The 24,090-nt window shown below is 40.3% G+C and overlaps 1 protein-coding gene across 4 annotated transcripts; it reads left to right on the forward strand.

The window, feature by feature from the left end:
- Positions 1-284: 284 nt before the first annotated feature.
- On the forward strand, positions 285-22,953 carry LOC139382319 (phosphoglucomutase 2-like 1). Of its 4 annotated transcripts, none has more exons than XM_071126235.1 (14): positions 285-919; positions 1,824-1,991; positions 7,089-7,195; positions 8,478-8,562; positions 8,922-9,005; positions 9,488-9,681; positions 10,727-10,916; positions 11,209-11,306; positions 11,537-11,717; positions 13,513-13,606; positions 14,019-14,148; positions 19,883-20,072; positions 20,293-20,426; positions 20,708-22,953. In XM_071126235.1, the coding sequence occupies exons 1-14, from the start codon at positions 827-829 to the stop codon at positions 20,808-20,810; spliced, it is 1,851 nt and encodes a 616-aa protein (XP_070982336.1). In that variant the 5' UTR covers positions 285-826; the 3' UTR covers positions 20,811-22,953. The 4 variants fall into 4 exon arrangements, with proteins under 4 accessions (XP_070982336.1, XP_070982338.1, XP_070982339.1 ...); XM_071126237.1 differs by having other exon boundaries at positions 285-399; XM_071126238.1 differs by having other exon boundaries at positions 303-389.
- Positions 22,954-24,090: the final 1,137 nt, after the last annotated feature.

The raw sequence follows: 24,090 nt of genomic DNA on the forward strand, positions 1-24,090 counted from the left end.
TGTCAGCTAAGAAACTACGTTTCCCACATTGCGCTATGAGGGCGTGAGCCCGCTGTTTTGGTGGTCCAAATGTAGCCCCGCCACTGAAGGCTACTAGTTGGTTGTCACTAGTTACCACCACCACAAAGTCAAAATTATGTCTAAACCCCGCCTATTTAAAACTATATATATATTCCTGAAATTATTTAAAAATATCCATAACCACACTGCTAACCTTATGCCAAACCCTAACCACAAATTAAGACCAAAAATATATATATATTTTTTTGATGACTTTTTACGACATATCAAATTTTGACTTTGTGGCTGTGGTAACTATTTCTAACCTCAGTCTACTAACTAGTTTAACATAATAAAGACAACTTGAGTGCCAAGATAGGACAAGCCTGGTAAGGATGGGTCAGTATGTTGCTACGCTTGATAACTAGTTATAACTAGCTAGCGTGCTGTTTTCAAGTGTGATCACGCCATCCAGATGTCCACTGCGGATGATAACATGGTACTACTACTAGTAGCTAGCTAGCTCGGTCGCTCAACAACACCACTCTGCGCGTCCAGCTAACGTTAGCGAGCTAGCGTCATAACGGTTTGTTAGACAATACATTTATTTTCTTATCTTCTAGCTAGCTATATCTGTTTGCTGAGTTTCGGTAGCCAAAGCAAACACTCACACACAGACAACGTCAAGACCGATACGATAGCTAGGGACGTTATGTCCTGCCTGGCCTATTGCTAGCTTGTGAGTTTGCTAGTTTTGTAAACTAACGTTGGTTAACGTTAGCTACGTAGTTAGCTAGCTTGATGTTTTGCTGCACAATATCTTACTATGGAGAACAACGGAGACCTGGACCTAAATTGCCATGCAACTGGGGACGTGCGACTTGATAAGGCTATTTACCAATGGATAACGTGGGATAAGGTCAGTGAGTCAACTGTCAGTGTCATCATCATAGGTAACGAACACTTTTTATTGACGATGTAACTTACTGACTTGGGTTGTCACTTGCCTGGTATGTCAGGTGCAAATGCCTTGTCCTTCAGGTCGGTGGTCTTCTGAAATGTGTGTTTGTGTGTCTTTAATAGTGGCAGGTGGCCTAGCGGCTAAGAGCGTTGGGCCAGTATCTGTTTGGTTGCTGGTTCAAATCCCCATGCCGACTAGGTGAAAAATCTGTCTGTGCCTTTGAGAAAGGCACCTAACCCTAAGTCGCTCTGCATGAATGCTAAATGACTCAAATGTAAAACATGTTATGGGGGGCAAGACCTATCCTGGTGCCAGATATGTTTGTGCTAACATTCCACTCCTTGTCATATGCCAAACTGTTTGGCATAATGACAAGGTGTGGAATATTAGCACAAATAAGTCTAGTATCCAGGCAACAATTTTACCAATTTTTCTTATTACTAATCGCAAAGTACAGAGCCCGGCTCATGCAGCCTCTACTCCACCCCCAAGACTTGCACTGGAGCCCTAGTTTAGAAAGGCCGTAAAAGCAATGGATATGGCTGACCCCCACTCTCTAAATGTCATACTTCATAACCTTACTTGGACTGTCAGATCCATTAAGGAGCTGTAAGGGCCCAGATCTATGTCTGTTTAGATTTAAGAGGATATTCTGAGGATATTTAAATGCTGATTGAACAGACAAGATTAGGGTACTTTTAGCAACAGCAAGATTATCTTTTTGTTCAGTTCCAGTGTAGCTCAACCATAATGCTGAAGCAGTTGGTATTGTGTATATTTGACTCAATCTGCAAGCAGTTTTAAATTAAGTGAGTGCTGAATGTGAAGCTAATATATTTTTGGGATGTTCTTTCCCATTCAGAATCCACAGACCAGAGCTCAGATAGTGGCCCTTTTGCTGGATGGGCAAGTTGAGGAGCTGAGGCGTAGGCTCTGCTCCAGGATGGCGTTTGGGACGGCAGGGCTGAGGGCAGCCATGGGTGCAGGCTTTGCCCTCATTAATGATCTGACCATCATCCAGTCCACACAGGTTAATAATAGTTTCCTTCTATGAGCAAACTATTCTGGCACAGGTTATGTTAAAGGTATAGACTCACTCAACTATATGACATCATTGTGTACAGCGGAACAACTTCCTGTTTACAGATCTCAACAACAACATTGGCTCAGTTCTTCGGTGGCAGTAAATCATCAACCTTGGGTTTATACCTTGTCAGACTATACATACACTCCAGCACAATACTATGCACCTTTTCAATTTGTTTATTAACTGCCAATAACCTCATTTAAGTAGAAGACTACCAAGTAGAAATGTACTTTTAAAATGGAGATAGCCCACAATGGCGCTTTGTATCATTGAGGAGATTCAATTAACCTTGGGTAGGTGTGTTTTGCACTGGGTGAAAGTTGATTCTATTCCTTTTTGAACCGGGCTGCCTACTGGGCATGAGCAGGGTGCCCCGTTCAAAGCCCACGGCAAAGTTGGCTCAAAACGAAAGTGACGTAATTAAGCACGTGGAGTAATAACTACCATTGTGTTTTTCACATGCAAAAGTGATTGCTTTTGATGAAAATGCTTTATCTGCCTTCCCAAAGAAAACTAGTTTGAAAATTCAAATATATATTTTATGGAAAAGATATGTTGTATGTTTCTGGACGATGCACCATGCTGCCTTGTTGACAACATGACCAAGCGGCGCAGGTTATGGTTTGATTTGAGAAGGGCGCTCCTCCCTCACCGCTTTTGCCCGTTCACGTCACGGGCCATGGACCGGTGCTACGCGGCTCAGCACAATCCAATCTGGCCCTTGCAAAAATAGGTGTTCTCTCTTTTCCATCTGTATGGAAACAGCCAATAGTGGCAGCCCTGACAGATTTGAAGGTTGTTGTTGCAGTTGTCTGTAAGCAGGTAGGCATTCCGCTGTGTATGATGTCATATTGATGATTTTACCTTTTAATTAAGCATAATATATCAATCGCAGGTTATTGTAAAACCACTATTTCAATGTTTTAAAATAAACGTGTTAGGCGTAACAGTTGTTTCTATATATTGGTATCAGCAATTTTAAGGTGAACCATTAATGAGATCAATGACTTTAGCATTGAAATATGGTGGTGGAGTCTCTACCTCCCAGTAGTTTTTAGATATATAGTTAAGGTTTATATTGAATTGTACACATTTGGGGCAAAAAGCTGAATTGTAACATGCATAGGCCTATGTAATTAAATTACATTTTAAAAATATGAATGTAGAATCCAATATTACATTTAAGCAGTGTCAAAGGCATTTGACACTGGGCTGTTGTAGTATATACACGGAGTATACAAACATTAAAAACACTTGCTCTTTCCACGACAGACTGACCAGGTGAATGCTATGATCCTTTATTGATGTCACTTGTTAAATCCACTTCAGTCAGTGTAGATAAGGGGAGGAGACAGGTTAAAGAAGGATTTTTAAGCTTTAAGGTATGGAGTTTGTATGAATGTATGCCATTCAGAGGGTGAATAGGCAATTACACATTGAGGCTGTTCTGAGGGCGAAAGGGGCGAAAACAATATTAATGTTTGGTATAATCAGTGTATATATACCGTATATACATCAAGTGTAAAAAAAAAAAAACCATTAAGGACACCTTCCTAATATTCAGTTGCACCCCCTTTTGCCCTCAGAACAGCCTCAATTCATTGAAGCTTTCAATACAAGGTGTTGAAAGCGTTCCACAGGGATGCTGGCCCATGTTGCTTCCCACAGTTGTCAAGTTGGCTGGATGTCCTTTGGGTGTTGGATCATTATTGATACACATGGGAAGCTATTGAGCGTGAAAAACCCAGCAGCGTTGCTGTTTTGGACACAAACGGGTGCACCTGGCACCTACTACCATATCCCTTTCAAAGGCACTTAAATATTTTGTCTTGCCCATTCACCCTCTGAGAATGGCAAACCCAACACAATCCATGTCTCAAGGCTTAAAAATGCTTCTTTAACCTGTCTTCTCCCCTAAATCTACACTGATTTTGAAGAGGATTTTACAAGTGAAATCAATAATGGATCATAGCTTTCACCTGGTCAGTCTGTCATGGAAAGAGCAGGTGTTCCTAATGGTTTTTTTTTACGCTCGGTGTGTACAGTTGAAGTTGGAAGTTTACATACAACTTAGCCAAATACATTTAAACTCAGTTTTTCACAATCCCTGACATTTAATCCTAGTAAAAATTCCCTGTCTTGGGTCAGTTAGGATCACCACTTTATTTTTTAAGAATGTGAAATGTCAGAATAATAGTAGAGCAAATGTTTTATTTCAGATTTGATTTCTTTCATCACATTCTCAGTGGGTCAGAAGTTTACATTCACTCAATTAGTATTTGGTAGCATTGCCTTTTAAATTGTTTAACTTGGGTCAAATGTTTCGGGTAGCCTTCCACAAGCTTCCCACAATAAGTTGGGTGACTTTTATCCCATTCCTCCTGACAGAGCTGGTGTAACTGAGTCAGGTTTGTAGGCCTCCTTGCTCACACATGCTTTTTCAGTTCTGCCCACAAAATGTTCTATAGGATTGAGGTCAGGGATTTGTGATGGCCACTCCAATAGCTTGACTTTGTTGTCCTTAATTTTGCCATAACTTTGGAAGTATGCTTGGGGTCAGTGTCCATTTGGAAGATCCAATTGTGACCAAGCTTGAACTTCCTTGAGATGTCTTGAGATGATGCTTCAATATATCCACATAATTTTCCTGCCTCATGATGCCATGTATTTTGTGAAGTACACCAGTCCCTCCTGCAGCAAAGCACCCCCACAACATGATGCTGCCACCCCCGTGCTTCACAGATGGTGATCACAGATGGTGATCTTCAGCTTGCAAGCCTCCCCCTTTTTCCTCCAAACATAACGATGGTCATTATGGCCAAACAGTCCTATTTTTGTTTCATCAGACCAGAGGACATTTCTCCAAAAAGTATGATCTTTGTCCCCATGTGCAGTTGCAAACCGTAGTCTGGCTTTTTTCTGGCGGTTTTGGAGCAGTGACTTCTTCCTTGCAGAGTGGCCTTTCAGGTTCTGTTGATATTGGACTCGTTTTACTGTGGATATTGATACTTTTGTACCTGTTTCCTCCAGCATCTTCACAGGGTCCTTTGCTGTTCTGGGATTGATTTGCACTTTTCGCACCAAAATACGTTCACCTCTAGGAGACAGAACCCGTCTTCTTCCTGAGCGGTATGACGGCTACGTGGTCCCAAGGTGTTTATACTTGCGTACGATTGTTTGTACAGATGAACGTGGTACCTTCAGGCGTTTGGAAATTGCTCCCAAGGCTGAACCAGACTTTTGGAGGTCTACAATTTTTTTCTGAGGTCTTGGCTGATTTGTTTTGATTTTCCCATGATGTCAAGCAAAGAGGCACTGAGTTTGAAGGTAGGCCTTGAAATATATACACAGGTACACCTCCAATTGACTCAAATGATGTCAATTAGCCTATCAGAAGCTTCTAAAGCCATGACATAATTTTCTGGAATTTCCCAAGCTTTTTAAAGGCACAGTAAACTTAGTGTATTTAAACTTCTGACCCGCTGGAATTGTGATACAGTGAATTATCAGTGAAATAATGTCTGTCAACAATTGTTGGAAAAATTACTTGTGTCATGCACAAAGTAGATGTACTAACCGACTTGCCAAAACTATAGTTTGTTAACAAGAAATTTGTGGAGTGGTTGAAAACTAGTTTTAATGACTCCAACCTAAGTGTATGTAAACTTCTGACTTCAACAGTATGTACAGTGTTTCCCCTCTGACTTTTTTCAGCAGCAGTATTGTTGCAAGGTATACCGAAACGTTGGTACTTTTTCAATACTAGAACATGAAAACGGTTCAGTCCTAGAATTTTTGTTAGTTTCAGTAGTTCTGTTAAATCTGTCTCACTGATCAGCTCAGCCAAGTTCTTCTATAGCGTTACTCATTGCTAACCTGAACTGGGAGTCTGGGCTGCATAATTTTAGCTTCCCACTCATGCTACACAGAAGTTAACACACTTGAATAATGTGACACGGCATGTAGAAATGTTAAAACTGTTAATTGTTCACGAATTGTTAACGAAACAATGCCCATACAGGCTAGAACACTTTACAGTGCAAGAAGATACCAGTAGCTTCCAGCTTTGTAGGCTAACTTTCCTTGTTAGCTTACAGCTGAAGCTAACATCAATTCAAAACCCTACTACTTTGTTTGTGATTGTGCTATAATGCAAAATATGTGTTCCAAGCTGTTTGCCACTAAAAACATTTCATTCACTTATTCAGTCAAAGATGATCTATTTGCCTGAGCAAACTGTGTTTGTGTGTGCGTGTGTGTGTGTGTGTGTTGTGAGTAGGGCTGGTTGCATCCATCTTGCCTCATGAATGATGTCATTACTTGTTAGAGACAGCAAGTACTTTTATGCAAATGTTGTTGATCAGTACAGCAAAATAAGCCCCAAATGGAAGGGAAATAGATTGTTTGTTCTCTTTAGCTCCATGAAATCAGCCAGAACAAGCTCAATAACTCAGTGCATGCACACAATCCTATTGAATACGCATTCACCAGTATTGTTAATAAGCCTAGGCTAAAAATGGATTTACCCAGTTTATCAATAGAGATTTACCATTCAAAATAAATTATTGGTAAAAACAAAGTCATATTGATTTTATCATTGTATAATTGATTCATTAATGCATAAATGGCTGTCTCTCAAAAATGTCCGTAAAATTTTTGGAATAAAATTATATTGAACTCAAGAGATGCCCAACGATTGACCAGAGCAATAGCGAAGTATCTGTCTAGATCAAGTGCCATTCTGTGACTTTGGCTAATATACATTTTTTTTTGTTGCTGGGGTATCATTTGAGTATCGTGATGTTATCGAGTATAGTGATGCCAAACCTGGTATCGAAGTCAAAATTCTGGTATCGTAACAAGCTGACTGTGTCTCATGGAGCACACAGCACACATAGTCTAACAACCCACCTACCTACCAGAGTTTCCCTTACCTTATTTTCAAAGTGAAAACATGAAGGTTAATAGAAAATAAGAATTTAAAAGAGCTATAGACATGGCCTCATCGTTCCATTCTTTTCCCACTCCTCCTCACTGCAGGGTATGTACAAATACCTGGCCAGGTCTTTCCCCGACTTCGGTAGCCGTGGCATAGTGGTTGGATACGACACGCGAGCGCAGGAGGCCAGTGGTTGCAACAGTGAACGGTACTATACTATACCTCCTCCTTTCTCCTCTGCAGATCATACCACCACTTGCAAACATGTATAACTGGCTACATATTAGATAGTCTGATTTAATGTAAATGGATAAAAACTGGCTGTAAATATCAGTGGGCCTTTTAGTTATCTAATAGCTCCTAATGTAATGATGATTGTGGCTTTGGGTTGCTCTGTTGACAGTGCAGTGTGTTATTAAGTGTGATAAAGTGTATTAGGAGGTCACATTCCTTCCTGAAGTTGTGTGATGGCAAAATAGTTGTGAATACAGATGGGCTGAGGGAGTACATTTATTGCATTCTTGGCCTACTGTTAACTGCACAAATTTCTAGAGACTAAATAATAATAGTAAATAGATGTTGTGTTGTAGGCTATTTCCCAGTTGACACGCGGGGAGCCACAAACTAGAGTTTTAGAATATTAGAGAGTTTGGCGCGGCAGGTAACCTAAAGGTTAGAGAGGTGGTAACTATATAATAGGCTCGTCCATCTGCCGCTAACTCTAGCAGGCTTGTAACTGTGCATGCATGCCGCACGTGGCTAGTGGAACACCAAACTTTTCATTTGGACAATGCTGAAACATCAATCCATGGGCGAGTCAGTACCACATTTTCATTTGTGCCGAAAGCAAAGTTATCTTGCAAATTCAGCAGGCTATGGTGTGAAATAGGCATATTGAAGTGCCATATTTATTTTATTACTTATCATAATGCCATCTTTGGTGTGCTTTTCAATGCACAAGCACCTTTTTCCCACTATTATCGATACAATAATTTTATTAAGTCATACAAGTTTTACTGTGCGTGAAGTTTCAAATGCATTCTGTCATTACTAAACGTGTAATGAGATTACTATTTTTGAACACACAAAAAAACATTTGATTATCAAAGTATTTAATCAGTCATCTTCCTAAATTGAAGGGGATGATGACGCAATCTTTGGGAGAGGGAGGGAATCTGATTTCATTGGTCCTCAAACTCGCGGCTCAGACACTTCATTCGGGATGAATGGAGTTAGCCCTGAGTTAGTCTGCCCGGGGAGCAGGTTACTTCTGAAGGATTAATTGTCATCGAAATTGACCTATCTAAAAGGTGAGCCACTTTTGTGGTACGGATTATCCCGAGTTGATCTCAGAGTTGACCAAAGTTACCGCGCTAACTCCTCAAACTACATACAGCACACAGTAAAGCAACAACAACAAAATGAAAATGACAATGGACTATTTAGTATTATTCTTCTAAAGAAATGATGTTCTCTTTTTTATTCCACAGACTTGCCCGGTTGACTGCAGCTGTGATGCTTTGTAAAGATATTCCTGTGTTTCTTTTCTCCACATATGTCCCAACTCCCTTTGTGGTAAGATACAATATATTGAATTGAACTATTTCATTCAAATTAAAGCCTGGCCACTTTATCCCTCCTTGGACAAATCACTTGTTTCTTGGTTGCTTACCAATTTGTTTCCTATATACTGGTGATGTCATATACGAAGGGCCAGGTGATTTACCTGGCCATGTGACCTGACCAGACCAGGAAGAAGTCTATGCCTTAGTTATAATGGTTTTTAATGGCCAGATTGTGTCTTCAGGAAAAACCTCTGGATGTACTTATATGGCTATACAGCTGGTAAAGTCAAAGTCTCAGCGCTTTCAGAATAGGCTAAGAATTACATTAATTTAGTTCCCAAGGCCTTACTGTTTTGTGATCTCTCCTAGCCATATGCTGTAAAGAGGCTGGGCGCTGCAGCTGGTGTGATGGTCACTGCCTCTCACAACCCTAAAGAGGACAATGGATACAAGGTATCAGACTTCTGCTTTTCATCTTACCGGGGTCACTTGAGTCAAGGCATGAAGCGTACAGCATCTAGAATCCTTGTTGAACTAAAAGCTTTTAACACTGCATTTTGTAGGGGACTGTATGCTATTTATCATACAAGAAAAAAAAATATTCCTTTTATTCCTGGTGTTTTATTACTAGCTAATGATATTCTAAGGCAGGGTTAACAAACTCTGTCTTTGGGGCCCCACCTGGGTGCACTTTTAGTTTGTTTCCATAGCACTACACAGTTGATTCAAATAATCAAAGCTTGATGATGAGTTGATTATTTGGATCAGCTGTGTAGTGGTAGGGCAAAAAAACTAAACGTGCACCCAGGGGGGTCCTCAGGACCGAGTTTGGGAAACCCTGTCCTAAGGGGAGGTTGAATTAGGTATGCCATACAATGTTAAGATATTAAGCTGTGCATTAGCATTTGGTACAGTGTCTTGCTTTTCTTTTGAAGGTTTACTGGCACAATGGAGCTCAGATCTCTTCTCCTAACGACAAGGAGATCCTGAAGTGCATTGAAGAGAGCTCAGAGCCATGGAGCGAGTCCTGGAACGAGAGTTTGGCAGACAACAGTCCACTAAGGAGCGATCCACTGAGGGAGATATCCAAAAAGTATATGGAGGACCTCAGCTCTGTTTGTTTCCACAGGTACCAATTCACAGTGCTAGGAGTCTGTACTTTAGAAAGTGATCACAAGTAGTTAATGCTGATTTATTCACAGTGGCGTGTGCTGCCTTTAAGAATTGGATATTAGGTAAATTGGATACTAGGTAAAGTCCCCCCTTATCTCAGCTCGCTGGTCACCAAAGCAGCACCCAACTGTAGCACGCGCTCCATCAGGTATATCTCTCTGGTCACCCCCAAAACCAATTCTTCCTTTGGCCGCCTCTCCTTCCAGTTCTCTGCTGCCAATGACTGGAACGAACTACAAAAATCTCTGAAACTGGAAACACTTATCTCCCTCACTAGCTTTAAGCACCAGCTGTCAGAGCAGCTCACAGATTACTGCACCTGTACATAGCCCATCTATAATTTAGCCCAAACAACTTTCCCTATTGTATTTATTTATTTAGCTCCTTTGCACCCCATTATTTCTATCTCTACTTTGCACAATCTTCCACTGCAAATCAACCTTTCCAGTGTTTTACTTGCTATATTGTATTTACTTCGCCGCCATGGCCTTTTTTGCCTTTGCCTCCTTTATCTCACCTCACTTGCTCACATTGTATATAGCCTTATTTTTCTACTGTATTATTGACTGTATGTGTGTTTTACTCCATGTGTAACTGTGTTGTTGTATGTGTCAAACTGCTTTGCCTTATCTTGGCCAGGTCGCAATTGTAAATGAGAACTTGTTCTCAACTTGCCTACCTGGTTAAATAAAGGTAAAATAAAATTAATTCAGAAAATTATGATTTAGGATGTAATTGGGAGTCGTCAAACACATTTATTATGAAGCAGGGAGCTGGCAAACACCCTCACACTGGCTGTGAACGTGTTGTAGTTATCACAGATGTTTCTTTTAATTACCCCCGATCACCTTTCCTTATTCAATTTGTTGAATAGTTTGAATTCTGAATTCTTGAATTTTTTTATTTTTCTCAGTGTCCACAATGAATTTTGCAGCAAACACAATTCATATTTGTTGAATAAAAAACACGCGTATACATGTTTTTACTTGCTTGTTTCTCAGAGAACTCAACACCAAGTCCCCGTTGAAGTTTGTGCACTCGTCCTTTCACGGAGTAGGGCATGACTACGTTCAGCAGGCTTTCCGGGCATTTGGGTTCCCCCCTCCTATCCCTGTGCCAGAACAGAAAGATCCTGATCCAAACTTCTCCACTGTCAGCTGTCCAAATCCGGAGGAAGGAGAGTCTGTTTTGGTGAGGAAATATTCAATCAATTCACCTAACTTTTCAGTGCTATCTGTGTAACAGAGTTGCTACACTAGATGCACAATTCTCGCTGTGTGTGAATTGTAGTCAATGCAGCCTACTACTCGGGCCATGCGAGCAGCACGTGAAGGAAGTGTTCATGCGGCAGCCTCGTTCGTGTCTCTGTAGCATAAAATTACTGTATTTTTTTCTACAAATTGGTGTGCATCTCACTCATATGAATATAAAGTGGCTTGTGCGTCCTCCTTGATTGTTTTGTTTAAATATTTTGGTGTTGTAGGAGCTCTCCCTTCGCCTTGCTGAGAGAGAGAATGCCACGATTGTCATGGCAACTGATCCAGATGCAGATCGGTTGGCTGTTGCAGAGCAATCTGACAGGTAAAATACCTGATACAAATGTAGCCTACTCTCTTAAAATATAATTATAATACTGATTACTGGACCACAAGCTATTACTGATATGCACAGATCTAATGTCATTTTGTTCAAAGGCCAAGAGCTTTTCCTGACCATGTTATCTGCTAGTGAGAACTCTGGGCCCTGGTTGTTAGCTACAGCATGTTTTTCCTGCTGAGATGACCTTAGCTTTGCCATCATGTTCTGTCTAGGTGCCGATGGAAAGTTTTCACAGGTAATGAACTTGCAGCTCTGCTGGGCTGGTGGATGCTGTTCAATTGGAAGGAGACTCACCCAGACCCGGCTGATAGGGAGAGGATGTACATGCTGGCCACCACCGTCTCCTCCAAGATCCTCAAGGCCTTTGCACGGATAGAGGGCTTCCATTTTGAAGTACGTAAGTTTTCCTCCTCCAGGTGAATGAAGCATGGTTGGAGGTCGAGCAATATACACCCTTAGCTTTCAGACTTAATTAATCTGGTTGCGTTGCCTGCAGTCACGATAGTAGCATGAGAGCCCTCTGCCAGGTGCTCAAAAACCTCACCTCTGAAACCAAACGGTTGCAGAGGGATAACTGGACTCAAAATCTGTCTCCAGCAGGTGGCGTTTTGTGTGGGGTTTTTTTCGCTCACCAAGCGAGGCGTTTTTGTATGGAGGTCATTGTAACGGCTTACTTGCTATGTGAGGCTTATTTAATCGAATAGAAGTTTCGTAATGCTTACGTTGTTACGAGTGTACTGATATAATTAAGGACGTGACATCCCGTCAACTTTGATTAAAAAAACATATTTTATCGAAGTTGTGCCTGTTGTTCAGACGCGTACCTGCCCTCTTGTTGGCTTGAATGGTCCCACCTGATCTTGCTGACTACATTTTTTAAGAAATCCTGATTATGTTTTTTCAACAGCGATACCGATACCGATTATTGGATGATCAAAAAAGCCGATACCGATTTAATCGGTCAATTTTTGGGTGTAATAATGACAATTACAACAATACTGAATGAACACTTATTTTAACTTAATATAATACATCAATAAAATCAATTTAGCCTCAAGTAAATAATGAAACATGTTCAATTTGGTTTAAATAATGCAAAAACAAAGTGTTGGAGAAGAAAGTAAAAGTGCAATATGTGCTATGTAAGAAAGCTAACATTTCAGTTCCTTGCTCAGAACATGAGAACATATGAAAGATGGTGGTTCCTTTTAACATGAGTCTTCAATATTCACAGGTAAGAAGTTTTAGGTTGTAGTTATTATAGGAATTATAGGACTATTTCCCTCTATACCATTTTTATTTCATTAACCTTTGACTATTGGATGTTCTTATAGGCACTTTAGTATTGTCATTGTAACAGTATAGCTTCCGTCCCTCTCCTCGCTCCTCCCTGGGCTCGAACCAGCAACACAACGACAATTAGCGCAAGCTAACTAGCTAGTCATTTCACTTCGGTTACACCAGCCTCAGCTCAGGAGTTGATAGGCTTGAAGTCATAAACAGCGCAACGCTTGACGCACAACGAAGAGCTTCTGGCAAAACGCACGAAAGTGCTGTTTGAATGAATGTTTACGCGCCTGCTTCTGCCTACCACCGCTCAGTCAGATTATATGCAACGCAGGACACGCTAGATAATATCTAGTAATATCATCAACCATGTGTAGTTAACTTGTGATTATGATTGATTGTTTTTTATTAGAGAAGTTTAATGCTAGCTAGCAACTTACCTTGGCTTACTGCATTCGCGTAACAGGCAGTCTCCTTGTGGAGTGCAACGAGAGAGAGGCAGGTTGTTATTGCGTTGCTGACAAGGTGAAAATCTGTCGTTCTGCCCCTGAACAAGGCACCGTTCCTAGGCCGTCATTGAGAATAAGAATGTGTTCTTAACTGACTTGCCTAGTTTAATAAAGGTAAATAAAAAAATAAAAATTAAATTATTATTCTTTTTTTTAAATCGGCGCCCAAAAATACAGATTTCCGATTGTTATGAAAACTTGAAATCGGCACTAATTAATCGGCCATTCCGATTAATCGGTCGACCTCTAGTCTGGTCAATATAATGTAGAATCTGTGACAGAAGCAAACAGGTGGAAATGGAGTGGGACTTACCTGAATTTGTCCAATAAACACTTGTTTACATTTTTCTACATTGTGCCCTAAGAATGCACCCCTGTTCACTCTGTTTCAGGAAACATTGCCTGGTTTCAAATGGATCGGAAAGAAAATACACGAGTTGGCAAAAACGGGGAATGAAGTGATCTTCGCCTTTGAGGAGTCTATAGGTTAACAAATCTCTTTCAGTTCTTACAACATTTGCTTTGTCGTTTATGGTGAAAGCAGTTTGAAACTTTGAATATAAAGTCATGGTGGTGGTATCCACTATTGCAAACAATTAATGATCAATCCTGAACATAATATAAGGCTTTATCAAATGATTTTGAGTTAATCAACCAATTTGCCTATTTGTTACATTTCAAGGTATCTTTAATGCATATTATAGAAAACAGTTCAATTTAATTGAGAATATGATGTGAAAATGTTTCAATTTGCAGTTGTACCAAATGGGTTGATCTGTACACTGTTTACCCGAGGTACAGACAGGCTGCTAAAGGAGGGAGAGCTGCAGTGACCATTGAACTAGTATTTGATAAATATGCCCTGAAATGTCTTTTTGTTTTGTCTGGTGTGTTTCAGGATTCCTGTGCGGCAGCATGGTCCCAGATAAGGATGGAGTGAGTGCAGCTGTGGTTGTGGCTGAGATGGCCTCTTATCTTTACAACAAGAACCTGACCCTTCATCAGCAGCTAGAGAACATATTTGAAACGTAGGTGTCATTCCAGTTTCCTCCTATACCCCACGTTCTGGTTTATTTGGTATCACTTTACATTAAGTGCCCTAAAATCGCTGTATCTACATGGTAGTTAGTTCACTGGAATAACTAGGTAGTAGGTACACATTGTCACAATACAGGAACATGAAAAATGGTTCGGTAGTAGAATTTTTGTTACTTTCAGTACTTCTATCAAATGTGTCTCGCAATGTATACTGACTGAGCGGATCATGTCTGTCTAGTAGGATAAGCTACTTGATCTTGCACATGCAACGCTGAGTAAGCTAACCAAGCGCAAGCCACTTTTGAGAAGTTAGGAGCGCAGGATAAGATGGATATATATATATATATATATATATATATAACACACACAGTGGCAAGAATTACCTGGACTTATACATAAATTTGTCATAAAATTTGATCTGATCTTCATCTTAGTCACAACAGAGAAACACAGTGTGCTTCAACTAATAACACACAAATTATTGTATTTTTCTTGTCTATATTGAATACATCATTTAAACATTCACAGTTTAGGTTGGAATAAGTTTGTGAACCCCTAGGCTAATGACTTTTCCAAAAGCTAATTGGAGTCAGAAGTCCGCTAACCTGTAGTCAAATCAATGAGATGCGATTGGAGATGTTGTTTAGAGCTGCAATTGCCCTGTAAAAAAACACTCACAAAATTTGAGTTTGCTATTCACAAGAAGCATTGCCTGATGTGACCCATGCCTCAAACAAAATAGTTCTCAGAAGACCTACGATTACAAATTGTTGACTTGCATAAAGCTGGTAAAGGTTACAAAAGTATCTCTAAAAGCCTTGATGTTCATCAGTCCAAGGTAAGACAAGTTGTCTATAAATGGAGAAAGTTCAGCACTGTTGCTACTCTCCCTAGGAGGGGCCGTCCTGCAAAGATGACTACAAAATGCTCAATGAGGTTAAGAAGAATCCTAGAATGTCAGCTAAAGACTTACAGAAATTTCTGGAACATGCTAACATCTCTGTTGACGGGTCTACAATACATAAAACATTCAACATTGGGGGACACTACAGAAGAAGCCACTGCTGCCCAAAGAAAACATTGCTGCACGTCTGAAGTTCGCAAAAGAGCACCTGGATGTTCCACAGCACTTCTGGCAAAATATTCTGTGGACAGAAGTTGAGTTGTTTGGAAAGAACACACAACACTATGTGTGGATAAAAAAGGCACAGCATACCAACATCAAAACCTCATCCCAACTGTAAAGTATGGTGGAGGGAGCATCATGGTTTGGGGCTGCCTCAGGGCCTAGACGGCTTGCTATCATCAACGGAAAAAATGAATTCCCAAGTTTATCAAGACATTTTGCAGGAAAATGTTAAGCTATTTGTCCGCCATTTGAAGCTCAACATAAGGTGGGTGATGCAAAAAAGGACAACGATCCAAAACCCAGAAGTAAATCAAGAACAGAATGGCTTCAACAGAACACTCCTTCTGGAGTGGCCCAGTCAGTCCTGACCTCAATCTGATTGAGATGCTGTGGCATGACCTCGAGAGCGGTTCACACCAGACATCCTAAGATTATTGCTGAACTGAAACAGTTTTTTGTAAAGATGAATGGTCCAAAATTCCTCCGGACCATTGTGCAGGTCTGATCCGCAACTACAGAAAAAGTTTGGTTGAGGTTATTGCTGCCAAAGGATGGTCAACCAGTTATTAAATCCAAGAGTTCACATACTTTTCCCACCCTACACTGTGAATGTTTACACGGTGTGTTCAATAAAGACATGAAAACGTGTAATTGTTTGTGTGTTATTAGTTTAAGCAGACTGTGTTTGTCTATTGTTGTGACTTAGATGAAGATCAGATCCAATTTTATGACCAATTTATGCAGAAATCCAGGTAATTCCAAAGGGTTCACATACTTTTTCTTGCGTGTGTGTGTGTGTGTGTCTGTGTGTGTCTGTGTGTGTGTGTGTGTGTGTGTGTGTCTGTGTGTGTGTGCAGTTGAAGTCGGGAGTTTACATACACCTTAGCCAAATACATTTAAACTCAGTTTTTCACAATTCCTGACATTTAATCCTATTAAAAATTATCTGTCTTAGGTCAGCTAGGATCACCACTTTATTTTACGAATGTGAAATGTCAGAATAATAGTGTAGAGAGTGATTAATTTCAGCTTTTATTTATTTCATCACATTCACAGTGGGTCAGAAGATTACATACACACAATTAGTATTTGGTAGCGTTGCCTTTAACTTTATTGTTTAACTTGGGTCAAACGTTTCGGGTAGCCTTCCACAAGCTTCCCACAATAAGTTGGGTGAATTTTTGCCCATTCCGCCTGACAGAGCTGGTGTAACCTAGTCAGGTTTGTAAGGGCTCCTTGCTCGCACACACTTTTTCAGTTCTGCCCACAAAATGTTCTATAGGATTGAGGTCAGGGCTTTATGATGGCCACTCCAATACCTTGACTCTGTTGTCCTTAAGCCATTTTGCCACAACTTTGGAAGTATGCTTGGGGTCCATTTGGAAGACCCATCTGCGACCAAGCTTTAACTTCCTGATGTCTTGAGATGTTGCTTTAATATATCCACAATGTTCCTTTCTCATGATGTCATCTATTATGTGAAGTGCACCAGTCCCTCCTGCAGCAAAGTACCCCCACAACATGATGCTGCCACCCCCGTGCTTCACATTTGGGATGGTGTTCTTCTGCTTGCAAGCCTCCCACTTTTTCCTCCAAACATAACTATGGTCATTATGGCCAAACAGTTCTATTTTTGTTTCATCAGACCAGAGGACATTTCTCCAAAAAGTTAAATCTTTGTTCCCATGTGCAGTTGCAAACCGTAGTCTTTCTTATGGTGGTTTTGGAGCAGTGGCTTCCTTGCTGAGCGGCCTTTCAGGTTATGTCAATATAGGACTTGTTTTACTGTGGATATAGATACTTTTGTACCTGTTTCCTCCAGCATCTCCACAAGGTCCTTTGCTGTTATTCTGGGATTGATTTGCACTTTTCTCACCAAAGTACGTTCATCTCTAGATACTGAACGGGTCTCTTTCCTGAGCGGTATGGCGGCTGTGTGGTCCCATGGTGTTTATACTTGCGTAATATTGTTTGTACAGATGAACGTGGTACCTTCAGGCTTTTGGAAATTGCTCCCAAGGATGAACCAGACATGTGGAGGTCTTGGCTGATTTCTTTTGATTTTCCCATGATGTCAAGCAAAGAGGCACTGAGTTTGAAGGTAGGCCTTGAAATATATCCGCAGGTACACATCCAATTGACTCAAATGATGTCAATTAGCCTATCAGAAGCTTCTAAAGCCATGACATCATTTTCTGGAATTTTCCAAGCTGTTTAAAGGCACAGTAACTTAGTGTATGTAAACTTCTGACCCACTGGAATTGTGATACAGTGAATTGTGAGTGAAATAATCTGTCTGTAAACAATTGCTGGAAAAATGACTTGTGTCATGCACAAAGTAGATGTCCTAACCGACTTGCCAAAATTATAGTTTGTTAACAAGACATTTGTGGAGTGGTTGAAAAACAAGTTTTAATGACTCCAACCTAAGTGTAAACTTCGACTTCAACTGTATATGTGTGTGTGTGTGTGTGTGTGTGTACATACATACATACACACACACACACACACACACACACACACATTAGGGCTTCTGCCAACAAAATGGGTAACAAACAGTAAAATCAGGCACCCCATAGTAGAATAGTTTACCTATCTACCTAGTCGGCTTGTTGTGCTTTCTAATATGAGAAATTCCTCTCGCGGCGCATTCAAGTTGCAAGTGCAAAAGGCAGAGAACCATGCATTCTTATAAGCAGTCAATGCACAACATTTCTCAATGCAATTGCTGGAAAACACTTCCATCGCTACCTAATTTCAGTGCAAACTGCACTGTTTTGAAAGAGTATATCAGCAGTTAGTGCTCTGCAATTCAAACTGACTGCATAGGGTAAGACCAGGGCTAAATGTAACAAAGGGTCAATTGTAACTGGTAGGCACTACATTATATTCACTGTTTATGCAATTTTTTGGGAGACATTAAAGTCCTCATTACGTTGCTAACTAGTAACATCATCATGTTTAGAGTTTGGGATCTAGCTAATGATTAGCCCAATGGGGTATGGATATGGGAAACCCCATGCTTCAGCCTATTTATTATCAGTTGGGCTACAGATGATAATGCTTATTGCTAATAGCACACCAACCTGATTTTAATATGGATCATGTATTGGCTATAATCCAATATGTTATTGGATTTATTTCTGGGGAAATGAGGACTGACCTTCTCACAGTTGTTCTCCCTTGCTTTCATTTTTTGCCATGGTATCATTTTGCTGTCTAGTATCATAATACCTAATCTGGTACAATTCTGGTATCGCAACAACACTAACTACCATAGAAATATATACACTATATATACAAAAGTATGTGGACAGCCCTTCAAATAAGTGGTTTTGGCTATTTCAGCCACACAACATCGAGCATACAGCTATGCAATCTACATAGAGAAACATTATCTGTTGAATAGCCTTACTGAAGAGCTCAGTGACTTTCAACATGGCACCGTCATAAGCTTGTCAACTTTCTGCCCTGCTAAAGCTGCCCCGGTCAACTGTAAGTGCTGTTATTGTAAAGTGGAAACATATAGGAGCAAGAACAGTTAAGCCGCAAAGTGGTAGGCCACACAAGCTCACAGAACGGGACCACTGAGTGCTGAATAGCGCAGGACATAAAAATGGTCAGTCCTTTGTTGCAACACTCACTACCGAGTTCCAAACTGCTTCTGAAAGCAACATCAGACACAATAACTGTTTGTCAGGAGCATCATTAAATGGGTTTCCATGGCCGAGCAGCCGCACAAAGCCTAAGATCACCATGCGCAATGCCAAGCATCGGCTGGAGTGGTGTAAAGCTCGCCGCCATTGGACTCCAGAGCAGTGGAAACTTGTTCTCTGGAGTGATGAATCACACTTCACCATCTGGCAGTACGACGGACTAATCTGTGTTTGGCGGATGCTAGGAGAATGCTGCCTGCTCAAATGCATAGTGCCTGTAAAGTTTGGTGGAGGAATAATGGTCTGGGGCTGTTTTTCATAGTTCGGGCTAGGGAAATCTTAACGCTTAAGCATACAATGACATTCCAGATGATTCTGTGCTTCCAACTTTGTGGCAACAGTTTCGGCAAGACCGTTTCCTGTTTCAGCATGACAATGCCCCCGTGCACAAAGCAAGGTCCATACAGAAATTGTTTGTCGAGATCGCTGTGTAGGAACTTGACTGGCCTGCACAGAGCCCTGACCTCAACCCCATCAAACACCTTTGGGATGAATTGGAAGCTGACTGCGAGCCAGGCCAAATCGCCCAACATCAGTGCCCGACCTCACTAAGAATCTTGTGGCTGAATGGAAGCACACCCCCGTAGCAATATTCCAACATTTCGTGGAAAGCCTTCCCAGATGAATGGAGGCTGTTACAGCAGCAAAGGGAGGACCAACTCCATATGAATCCCCATGATTTTGGAATGAGATGTCCGACCCAGCAGGTGTCCACATACTTTTAGTGTAGTTTCTGATAAATTTAAGGTTTGTGGTGTTTTTGCACCATAAAGTTGGCCGTTTTTATTTCAGCTTCACTTTATTGATTTACCATAAATATCCATTGTCTCTCTCTTCTCCAGTCAAATGCTAATATCCTTTACTGTTGTTGTCCTTCAGTTACGGTTATCACATTTCCACAACGTCATATGTCATCTGCCACGACCCCCCTACTGTCAAGAGAATATTCACACGTCTTCGGAACTTTGAGGGCGAAAACACTTACCCCAGATCCTCGGGTGGACACAGCATTGTGGACGTGAGAGATGTGACTACAGGATATGATAGTAGTCAACCTGACAAACTTTGCGTAAGTGTAATGTTGTGGTTTATTTTGTATTTATTTCATACATTAGTGTGCTTGCAGACTGAGTAGTTTAATTGAATTGGGTTTTGAACATTGAGAACATAATAATTCTCGTAACAGTGTAATGTTGTGGTTTATTAAAATGTTATTTCATACATTAGTGTGCTTCAAATTGAATGGTTCATAATGAGAGGTATAGGTAAAAACTCCCATCCTCTCTCAGGTGCTACCTATGACAAAGAGCAGCCAAATGATCACCTTCACTCTGCAGAATGGGATCGTGGCCACACTAAGGACCAGTGGCACAGAGCCAAAGATTAAGTTCTACACAGAATTCTGTGCACCACCCGGAAAAAGGTTTGTGTTGAGTCTAACAGCGCCCCCTTCTACTAGCAATGACACACTGGAGGACCAGCTAGGGCTAGCTACAGTGTTACGGAATAGTTCCAAAAGCACCAGTATAGTCTCAGTATTTTAGTGGCAGAGATGGTAGGAAAAAGTGTGTTGGACCTGGTTTAAACTATAGTGTAAGACGAATGGCTGCACATTTGGGGCAATTAAGGTAAAGCCAAGCCATGGACGAGCTAGCATTGTAAAAATGTTTTGCATTTTAAAATTGTTTTTATTTTGGCTTTCAGTGACATCTCAAGTCTTGAGGAGGAACTTAAGAAAATAACAGATACTCTCGTCGAGGAGTTTCTGGAGCCTGATAAGAACAACTTGATTCGCCGATCAATCTAGTTGGGCTTTTCATCTCTATACAGATGCATCGGTCGTATTGTTGTACTCTCCTTCTTATGTTCTATTAATGTTTTTCCTAACTGTGAAACCAAAATGTACTTCAGACTATTGCTTGTCTGGGTTTTTTCATTTGGTGTGCAAGGTGGGTTACGTGGATTAATATGCAGGAGTAGAATTTGTAAACCAGAATCTGCATATCTGTTTTTGTCATATGAGGATTTTCCATTTATCTAAAATAAGTAACCAGGACAGTCTGCGCCGTTCCATGAGACAAAATCGCAATGAGGTGAGATGACATGCAGCCCCCAGACAAGGTTTACTCATTAAAATGCCTTTTCTCCATTGTAGTGCACATCCCCATACCACTAGTCCTTTTGTTCCTAGTAGGCTGTGCTAATAGGCACACCTAATAGATGTGTATGTGGTATATGAACAGTACCTCTCACTTGTCGCATGCTGCTTCTAATCTATGTACAGTTGATAAACTGTACCCAAAGGCTAAGTATTGTAAGGTATGACATTGCACATGTACGTAATGCAAATGCCACTCCTGCCTCCCCATCTGTTACATTGCATCAGTGAGCGTTACAGCTTCAATCATTTCATAGTCTTAACACCTGTACTCTGTAAGTACCCATATCAAAATGGTAATCCAGAAAGGAAGAAAAAAAGTATGTGGACACTCCTTAAAATTTGTGGATTCGGCTATTTCTGCTACACCCGTTGCTGACAGGTGTATAAAATGGAGCACACAGCCATGCAATCTCCATAGACAAATATTGGCAGTAGAATGGCCCATACTGAAGAGCGTCGGCTAGAGTGGTGTAAAGCTCGCCGCCATTGGACTGGAGCAGTGGAAACGCATTCTCTGGAGTGATGAATCACACTTCACCATCTGGCAGTGTGACGAACAAATCTGGGTTTGGCGGCTACCAGCAGAAAGCTCCCTGCCTAAGTTTGGTGGTGGAGGAATAATGGTTCGGGGGGCTGTTTTTCATGGTTCGGGCTAGGCCCCTTAGTTCCAGTGCATTATTAGCCCTATGTTGACCTGAATGCCAAAGTCTGTTTCTATTTGTTGCTTTCTAGCTAAACAAGTCACCTGTTATGCACATTTTGTCATTTCAATTTTGACATTTATTTTTTTCCTCATTTAGGAGACTTTGTAGTCACAGCAATATGTTTTAACTACTGTGTTATTTTTTTGAAAGGGGAATTCACATATAACAAATTTACATATTAGACCAACAATTGTAATTGTAACCCTTAAATTTAAAAAATGTAGTGCCGTGGAATTCCAAAGTCTTTACTGCAACTGTCATTTTGAAAATGACCATGCTAGTAATTTTTTTGTTTCAGGTAAAAAATTATATGAAATGTTTTACTGTGTCTGTAAAATGTTGTGCAGATGAGTAGTTGACTACCTTGAATTTCAAAATATTAGCTTGTATGTATTGTCAACCTAAAAAGGATGGAAGTTGTATTACTTAATGGAAAACTCCACCCCAAAACTATAATTATATTTGTTTAATATGTCCATTGTTGATATGTTGCATGTCATCAATTAAATTGGACTAATGAAACAAACACCAAAATAACTCAAATAAAATCTAATTGTATTTGTCACATGCACCGAATGCTTAAATGTTCCTTTAAGCAAATGTTTGTAAAACAATTGTTGTGCAATATTTATTTCATTTTTTTCTTTTTATTATGTAACTGTTTTACTCTGTTCTCCAGACCCACCTAAACTTAAATTATTTAATTTGAGTACATTAAATATATTTTTATGCAACACATTTTGCCAATGCCTGTAATATCAATGATTCAATACCATAACCTGTACGAATTAATATTGTACATATTTAAGATATCGGATAGCAATCCCAAAGTAAAGACATTCTATTGAATTGTCAGAATATGAATATAGAGCATATATTTTCAATTGTATCTAGGAGGATAAGAAAAATGCTTGAAATTTTTGTTGAGATGAAATGTTAGTTCAATGTTCAAGACTTCTGTTAAGTATTTGTTTCTTGTTTCTGAAATTATAATCAGGATTCCAATCCAAATGTGTACATTGACACATTTCCTTGTTACATGCGTATGCTTGTTATTCCACCAATAAACTCTGGTTTGCCTAAAAGTAGTTGTGATCCATTTATTCTGCGGAACACTAAAGAACCTTCCTGCTAACACTAAAAAGGAGTATGATTTACTGCTATGTTTGAGAGGTGACAATCTTAAAACAACACTTTCCCCAGTACTATAGCCATAAGATGTATTGACATATGCATAATGAATTGTACTTCTAAAGCTTTAATTTACAGAAAAAAAATATATATATAATCAGTAATTGTAATTCGCTCTGGATAAGAAGAGCTAAAATGTACACTAAAATGTAAATGTCTGTACAAAGGTATAATACAACCCTATATTCAGGCTTATCAAAATGAAAAACTTTACTTCTGTGACCTTCTTAGTTATGATTGACGCTATTAAAAAGAGGATCCCATCAGCTTTCTATAGGCTAGGCTACTATATTTATTTCTCAACTTTCCTAATATTATACTGTTTCAAGACAGGTGCATGATAATGGTCCTACATGAAAACAGATTTCATACCTAAACTCAGAGGGGAAAAAACGTCCCTTTTTCAGGACCCTGTCTTTCAAAGATCATTTGTAAAAATCCAAATAACTTCACAGATCTTCATTGTAAAGGGTTTAAACAATGTTTCCCATGCGTGTTTAATGAACCATAAGGAATTAATGAACATGCACCTGTGGAATTGTCGTTAAGACACTAACAGCTTACAGACAGGTCACAGTTATGAAAACTTAGGACACTATAAAGAGGCCTTTCTACTGACTCTGAAAAACACCATAAGAAAGATGCTCATCTGCGTGAACGTGCCTTAGTCCATGCTGCAAGGAGGAATGAGGACTGCAGATGTGGCCAGGGCAATAAATTGCAATGTCTGTACTGTGAGACGCCTAAGACAGCGCTATAGGGAGACAGGACATACAGCTGATTGTCCTTGCAGTGGCAGACCACGTGTAACAACACCTGCACAGGATTGGTACATCCAAACATCACACCTGCAGGACATGTACAGGATGGCAACAACAACTGCCGGAGTTACACCAGGACGCACAATCCCTCAGTGCTCAGACTGTCCGCAAGGCTGAGAGAGGCTGGACTGAGGGCTTGTAGGCCTGTTGTAAAGGCAGGTCCTCACCAGACATCACCGGCAACAACGTTGCCTAAGGGCACAAACCCAC

Source organism: Oncorhynchus clarkii, chromosome 24, assembly GCF_045791955.1.
Source record: "Oncorhynchus clarkii lewisi isolate Uvic-CL-2024 chromosome 24, UVic_Ocla_1.0, whole genome shotgun sequence".
NCBI classification, from domain to species: Eukaryota; Metazoa; Chordata; class Actinopteri; order Salmoniformes; family Salmonidae; genus Oncorhynchus; species Oncorhynchus clarkii.